At 40.0% G+C, this 8,173-nt stretch overlaps 2 protein-coding genes across 2 annotated transcripts; one reads left to right on the forward strand and one right to left on the reverse strand.

The window, feature by feature from the left end:
• Positions 1–3,855: 3,855 nt before the first annotated feature.
• Positions 3,856–5,432, reverse strand: LOC104861501 (histone H2B type 1-A). Its single transcript, XM_010622979.3, has one exon. It carries the CDS (start codon positions 5,349–5,351, stop codon positions 4,728–4,730), a length of 624 nt encoding a protein of 207 aa, XP_010621281.2. The 5' UTR covers positions 5,352–5,432; the 3' UTR covers positions 3,856–4,727.
• LOC104861500 (histone H2A type 1-A) lies at positions 5,398–6,171 on the forward strand. The gene has a single exon (XM_010622978.2). It carries the CDS (start codon positions 5,419–5,421, stop codon positions 5,812–5,814), a length of 396 nt encoding a protein of 131 aa, XP_010621280.1. The 5' UTR covers positions 5,398–5,418; the 3' UTR covers positions 5,815–6,171.
• The last annotated feature ends 2,002 nt before the right edge of the window (positions 6,172–8,173 follow it).

The raw sequence follows: 8,173 nt of genomic DNA on the forward strand, positions 1-8,173 counted from the left end.
CTATATATTTTTAAATTTAATAATCTATAATAATATTAGATAATAGTGATTGGGAAAAGTCTGCTAAAAATATTATCAGTACTCTACTAAGAAAAAAATTACCCAAGTAAATATATTAGTAAGTGCTTTTTAAAACATCTGTTGAGTTTCAACATGAGATTAACTTTTCTTCTAACTTTATGAAGTGAATGAAATTTATACTTTAATATTCAAGCAATCTTATATTCTTAGATGGGTCCTAGTTTGTCATTGCTAATTTTTAAAAAAAATTTTATTAACTTTGTCATGCTGGGGATCCAACCCAGGGCCTTGTTCATGCTTGTCAAGCAATCTACCACTGAGCCACGTTCCTACCCCATCATTGTTAACTTTTAATGGGCTTTCCAGTGTTGTTTATATTTAAAGGAAGATTTGTAGATTCTTATTCATGATTGAGAATGTTCTACACTTAATAGCATGCTTTGAGTTTTATCATATTTCTGAAAAAAACATAAACAGAGTTCATTAGCTGTTGATTTATCTTTTCCTTAAATATCTAAGAAACTCTCATGAAGGCCTTTATGCAGGATGTTAAGAGAATGGAGAGACCAACAGGTGAGCCAGCAGGATTTATTTAGGTGCACAACAGCTTGGCAGACTCATGTCCAAAGGCTGACCTCAGAACAAAGGAAGAGCTCTAGTTTTATACATGTCACAGAGGAGGGTTGATCTACCTAACTTGTGGACAGAATTAGAACAAAGGTAATCAGTCAAGCTGTGACAGCTTTGCAACTTAGTATATCCTGGTGGCCTTGGTCAGGTAAAAATAAGATCTTATGAGAACAGGAGGTTGTGAAACCTTACTTACAGGGGCAAAGTTATTTTTATTTATAATAGAATAAAGAACAACAGCTATAGGGAGGAGAAAGTCTAAAGGGGAGACATCTATGGTGGAGAAACTTGTTTTTCCTTTTTTTTTTGAGTTCTCCTTCAACCTGAAGCTTAAGGATGTTAAGTGACCAATGAACCCAACTTTTTGCTCCATACTTTTTAGTCCTCACTGCTTCCTAGGTTCACTTTAAGTGGTTTATACTACTATTTCAGAAACTGTTACATTTCATCAATAATTTCAAATCTATTAACATATTCTTTAAAACTATGTCCTTATATTTTTAAAATAATTCCTGTTTATTTTCCATTCTTTTTAAATAAAGTTTCCAAGAGATTTAATAATTTCCAACAAATAGTTCTCATATATATTCAGATCTATAGGCTTGGGGATAATTTTATGGACACAAGTATTGTTAAGAAAATAATTTTTAACTTTGCAAATTTAAAAAAAATTGTAAGCTTGCTATAAGTGTGAAGACTTCTGCTTTGTTTTACAATGTTTGAAGAATTTGGACACTTTTGTTTTTGTATAGAAATTTTATATTTGGCTGCTTTACTGTTCTCCGATATTTCTGTGTGTGTTTACTAACAAGGAGTGCTAAAAAAAATCAATATTTTGTTTCATATTCAATGTAGAATCAGTCTTAAGTAGTAGAATCAATATTTTCAGTAGTAGAATCTAGTGTCTGATATTCCTGAGTAGTGATAGAATGCTTGTCATTTTACTCTAAATTTCACAATGGCATTAGGGGTTTGTTTTTGTTTTTTTTTTTTAATGGTACCGGGGATTGAACTTGGGTCCTTGCGCTTGCAAGGCAGGCCACCGAACTGCTGAGCTAAATCACCAGCCCTAGCATTAGGCTTTAATTTGAGACATTTTTCTAAGTATTTCTATAAATTATCAGATTCACATGTGCCTTGTATCTTGATTTATTAACATGGAAATGCTTTACGACTTCAAGGAATGTAAGCATCCTAGACACCTGAAAAATTCCTTGTTGAAAGATACTTGCAAAAACTTGGAATAAAGTGGATAAAATTGCTGCTTAATAATGTCCTGTAAGCATTGGAGTTTACATGTCATTTTTCTTTGCTTCCAATTTAACCACTTCATCTAACTATAACCTCATTTAAAAATAGGGGTAGAGTTAGGCTGAATGGCTAGATGTGGTGGGGAAATCCTCTACCCAAAGAAGACCTGACATGAGATTCTACATCTTCATTCTTAGTCAACAGCCATGCCCTAATGCAGATGTGCTCCTTTCCCAAGACTGCTGGTGTTGCCAATGCCAGGATTCACCTAGCAGGCTGCTTTTCCATCTCTAAGTGGGTTCTGACACAGTTCCACCCAGGACCCTAAGTTCCTCTGTCAATATTACAGAGCACTAAAATGAGTGCCTCTATAAGCAGAAGTTCTGGGTCCTGCTCCTTTGAGAAAACTGCAGTCAGTTAAGGTTACTCTGGTAAATCTGCAGTTACTTTTCTCTGTAACTCCTTTTTTTAAAAAACATGGAAAACTAATCACATGGAATACATTTATTAATAATATAATAAATTTAACAAACAGTTGACTTATCTCTGCTCAGGAGTTACATGTAACTAAGTTTTCCAATGAAAATAAATTTAGGATATATCAATTTTCTTTAAAAGATGAGAAAATATAGGAACATCAACTCAAAGATAACTAGGCACATTCAGTGAGAATTTTTATTTCAATTATCCACAAAACAATATAGTACTTTATAAAAATATTAAGTTTTAGGCTGTCACTATTTATTTTAAAAAGTATTTCTTCTAGATGGCTGTTTTTGCCTACTTCCACTTTTGGTTAAGGGTTAAGTTCTACATTAAGTCACTGAAGACAAAAGCTGTTGGAAAAAACTTCAAATATACAAAAGTTTATTTTTCTTGGCATTTAAAAATACATAACAATTTTAAATGAATGCAAATTAAGTTAGTGTTGTATCATTATATAATTGTGATTAGAAGGAACTGCTCCATTCAATTAAAATCTAATGAATACCAATTTTCCTGACTTATTTTTCTGATCAGAATTAGCAAATAAACATAATCTCTGTGACTCCTTTGTAAATGTGGCTCTCTTTCCCTTCAGTCTCAGCAGCTCACTGGTCTGAATAATATGCAAAATGTTGACCAAGCTGATCTTGGCAGTGGCAACTCCCAGATCCAAAGCCATGGACACACTTTGCCTCAACTCAGGCTTGTCATCCTTTTGGAGCATCACCCACCAACTCCAGGTACAACGCCAGAATCCGAGGTACTCATAGAGCAGCCCTCGCAGAGATGGAGGTGGACTCAGTGGACCGTGGTAACTAAGGAGATGAGGGCTTAGCCTGCACCCTCTGGTGCTCAGATGGAGCTCAGAAGATTCCGTCATAACTGAAAAAAATTACCGTTAAGGCAGTTCCTGGCCTATTTACAGCATGAGAGCAGATTCATCTGACTCATCTGGTCAGTTAGTCATCATCCTATCAGAAGACCATACAGGGTTTACCTCATTTACATATAAGCCATTATCCAGTCACATGTAGGATGATTAAAAGAAACTTCATTTGCATAACGTCCTATAACTACCACAACTTCTCATCAGACACCGTTAGTTTGAACATTTTGGATATACTCTTTTGCAATACCACTCTTACATGCAACTGCACTAAGAGAGCTTGTAGAAGGTGGTCATTAAGACTAGAGGAGGGATAGGAGTAAGCACAAGACAGGCTACCAAGACAGATGTCCATATCTAGGTACTACAACAGGTGTACTCCCAATTCCAGATCTCTTCCAAGGCCATGAGCATTGTGAGTACTTTTGTCTGTGATGCTTTTGAGCACACCTTGAAGAGACCCAGACAGCCATGCAGCTGCTGCTGTCAGGGGAGCTGGCCAGGCACACAGTGTCTGAGGGCACCCAGGCTGTCACCAAGCACACCAGCGCCAAGCAAAATTGTCCAGCCACTGGGTGAAGATCACAAACTTTGTTGCTTAAGAGCAACAAGTTCATGGTCTATCAAATGTATTCTATTTTAGGCCATTTTCTTTTACATTCAATTATAAAGCAAGCAGAACAGATAGCTACACTGGTTCTACAGAGTGTATGAATTTAGAAACTATAACACTTTCAGTGAAAATTTATCTCCAGCAAAGCCATTGAGAGAGCTCTCAAATTTATAACCCTAGCTCTGAGTGGATGTTTCTACTGATAAATGGCATGGAGAGCAGCGCTTCACCTTTTCTAGGTCATCTCTTACCAATTCAAACCCTTTATCAGGTAACTGAGCCAAAGGGGCCTACAGCTACAGACTTGGAAAAATATTAGAGAAGTCTCATGTGGGAGAATTAGGACTTTCTTCCTTCCTATTTATGTTGGCTGTGGTGTGTGGAGGTGGGAAAATTTCCCAGTGGTTCAGGGTACAAAAACTCAGGGTACCGTCTATACATTTCTCCCAATCTCTTACAGTTATTTTCGGAACAGGTTGGCATTGAAGTGTGAAAATCTTGCCTTTTTGTTTTTAGAATTGAACAATTAGCTACATAAACTTTTTTAGCCATACTCAGGATGCAAAGCAGGGCCTCTCACGCTCTAGGCAAGCACTCTACAGGAGCTACATTCCCAACCCTGAACATTTCTAGTGCTATGACCATGCTGTTGGAAAACCACTGGGTTAATCTTCTAATGGGGAGTATATAAACTCTGGGGAAATGTTTAGTCAACACATTGGTGCTGGAACTAAAGATGTGTCTGGCTTATCAGGTAATAAGCACACAGTTCTTCCTTCAGAAAGCATAGGTGGCTCTTAAAAGAGCCTTTGGGTTGGAGACAAGGGCAGCTAGATGTCCTCACTTGGAGCTGGTGTACTTGGTGACGGCCTTGGTGCCCTCGGACACGGCGTGCTTGGCCAGCTCCCCGGGCAGCAGCAGGCGCACGGCCGTCTGGATCTCCCGCGACGTGATGGTCGAGCGCTTGTTGTAATGCGCCAAGCGCGATGCCTCGCTCGATATACGTTCAAATATGTCAGAAACAAAGGAATTCATGATGCTCATAGCCTTTGAGGAGATGCCCGTGTCTGGATGAACCTGCTTTAGTACCTTGTAGATATAGATAGAATAACTCTCTTTTCGGCATTTCTTGCGCTTCTTTCCCTCCTTCTTCTGAGTCTTAATGACAGCTTTCTTGAACCCCTTCTTGGAAAGTGTGGCAAACTTTGAAGTTAACTCCGGCATTGCTAAGTTCACAGCTCTACAACTCTTAATGATCCAGGTTTCAAACTCAGGCAAAACCAAGTCAGCAAAGGCCGTTTGAAACTGGAAAGAGTGGTATTTATAGGTGCGGCATTCAAATGAGTATGCCCACCCACTATCTGATTGGATAACGGAAATGGCCAGTATGCAAATGAGGTGATTCCGTTGAGGTTTTTCTGATTGGCTAGACGGCCAACCAGGTGTCAAATCACAACCAGCCATCAGACTATAAATAAGCCCAGTAGCGGTTGCTTGGGTACATATAGCTCCTTCTGTCACCTGCAAGAGGATGTCGGGACGAGCAAAGCAGAGTGGCAAGGCCCGTGCGAAGGCCAGGTCTCGCTCTTCCAGAGCTGGCTTACAGTTTCCTGTGGGTCGTATATACCGCCTGCTACGTCAGGGGAACTACGCAGAGCGCATTGGGGCAGGCGCCCCAGTTTACCTGGCAGCAGTGCTGGAGTACCTGACGGCCGAGATCCTGGAGCTGGCCGGCAATGCTTCCCGCGACAACAAGAAGACGCGCATCATCCCGCGCCACCTGCAGCTGGCCATCCGCAACGACGAGGAGCTCAACAAGCTGCTGGGCAAGGTGACGATCGCGCAGGGCGGCGTGCTGCCCAACATCCAGGCCGTGCTGCTGCCCAAGAAGACCGAGACCCATCACCACAAGGTCCAGAGCAAGTGATCCCTCTGAGGGACAAGTCTAAATAGCCTAAATATTGGGAGGGAACATCACACAAAAGGCCCTTTTCAGGGCCACCCATGATTTCACAGAAAGGTTGTGCACAGGCTACAGAAGCCTGTAGTTGTGTGAATCTGCAGTAGATAACTCATTTCAATTAAGAATTTGTGTCTAATATCTAGTTACTGGCCCCTAAGTCTTAAGCATTGTGAAAAGTCCCCAGGCGCTTGTGGACTTGACTCCTGTCAGTGGACCTCCTTTAGGAGTTTGTGGTCTCTTTGTTATACTGGAGATTGAGCTCTGGGCCTTTGCACTGAGGTATGGTTCATTCCTAGTAACTGAGCATAATAAAATCGCTGTTACCCAGCTTTGAATTTGGCTCCTTTAGCCTCCCAAAGTGCTAGGATCAAGGTGTCTCTACCCTCTGGTTTCTCTCATAACAGATACATAGTAAGCTCCTACTGGTTGCAATGCCACTTTTAGTTAACATTTTTGAGTTTGGGAGAAAACAGCCAGTTTAAATTACTGCAGCATTGCCAACCTGTGGTTTTAGAGGTAGTGTGAAACTAATCCTATCTTAGTTTACTTCGCTGAATTTAATGCATTGATGGGATTGCAAGAAGTAGATCTGCCAGCTTCCAGCTTAGCTCGGGCAATCCTACACCAGTTTGGCAAGGTCCTTAAAAATGTATCATTCAATATTTTTCTTATTGCATCATTTTATAAATCTTATTTTATTTTTTATTTTTTATTTTTGGGGTACCAGGGATCGAACTTGGGTCCTTGTACCTGCAAGGCAGGCGTATAATTCTTATTGTGATAGCTGTATAATGTGCCATCAAAAGATATTTATGGAATAATTACTTTGTGCCACATACTGTTCTAAGTGATTTATGCATCACATTTTTTTAATCTTACAAAGTGATCCTCCAGGTAGTGCTATGGTTTGCATAGGGTTTGAATATGTACCTTAGGGGCTCCATGTATTGGAAATGAATCCCTATCGTGAGGCAATAAACAGGTAGAAATATAATTCAACTGCAGTTCTTGGGGGCTTTAAGAAGGTAAGGATTAGATAAGGTCTCTGGTTCTGGCCCACAGAGTTGAACACTGGTAGCTTCCTAAGGAGAAGGAAACTGACCAGAAGAGACATTTATATGTGCTCCCAGTTTCTTGCCACATAATGTCCTAGGCCACCGTGGGACTCTGCCAGCAAGAAAGCCAGCAGCAGCTGTGGCCCTGCCCTTGGACCTCTAGAGTGGTAAGTAAGTCAAAATAAACCTCTTTGCTTCACAAAGTACACAAGCTTAGGTATTTCATCACAGTAACACAAAATGGAAAAGTAGACTTCTATTTTACAAATAAGTATAGTACAGTTAGAAACAATAGAGCTGAGTGAGTCACTCCCTTCTTTCCACTGGCAATTCTTTCCTCCTTGTACACAAGATCCTGGACTATTAGTGGCCCATTCCACTGTAACAAATATATTAAATTTATTTGCAATCACAGAACTACCATGAGAGCCAAGCATTTCCGCTCAGATAGTATGATCCCAGAGCTCACCTGCACCACCACTGTACTACAAACAGAGGCACTACAATTAAGTTAAATATGTCACTTCCTTTCACAACTGCTGAGGCTGCTTACAGTATTTCAGTAATTCAGTAAGTGCTATAATAAACATCCCCATTTTCTCCTTCTAAAGTATTGACTTACACCATTCTTAGATATAAGGTGACTAGGTCTACTGGGGACTAGGCTACATGACTTGGGTCTCCTGGAGTCTAAGGCTGATATAATTTGCTTCAGGAACAGAAAAGTTAATTTAAAAAATCACAGGCTTTCTGGCTGTGTGTGGGAAAACTCATAATCACAGCACTCCTAAGGCAAGACAACTTTTACAGAGGACAGTGCATAGAATGTAGGCATCTGGGTACGGTGAAGGATCTGTTCCCATTAATCTTGTTCCCCATTACTTACTAGTTATACATTTACTGACATCTATGGGCAGTATGACACACGATCCCCTTCCCCCTGAGATTTTGGCTTTCTAATAAAAGTGGATTGACCCAGAGATTTTTGAGTGTCTACTAGAGGCATATCACGCTCTGGACCCCCTTGCATTCTAAATTTTTATCTCTGTCTCTTTTATTCTTTGTTGTACCCTTGCCCAAGCAAATGAGGGCCTGGCCAAGCCACCAATATAAATCAAAGAGAGACTTTTCCTTATATCAAAATTATTCTTCCAGATGGTTGCATTAAGGGCTGGGGATTTAGCTCAGTGGTGCCACCACCATCCTCAAAATCCCCAGGTCCTGAGTTCAATCCCTGGTACAAAAAAAAAAAAAAAAAAAAAAAAAAA

Source organism: Fukomys damarensis, unplaced genomic scaffold (assembly GCF_012274545.1).
Source record: "Fukomys damarensis isolate Sample0158 unplaced genomic scaffold, DMR_v1.0_HiC HiC_scaffold_10, whole genome shotgun sequence".
NCBI classification, from domain to species: Eukaryota; Metazoa; Chordata; class Mammalia; order Rodentia; family Bathyergidae; genus Fukomys; species Fukomys damarensis.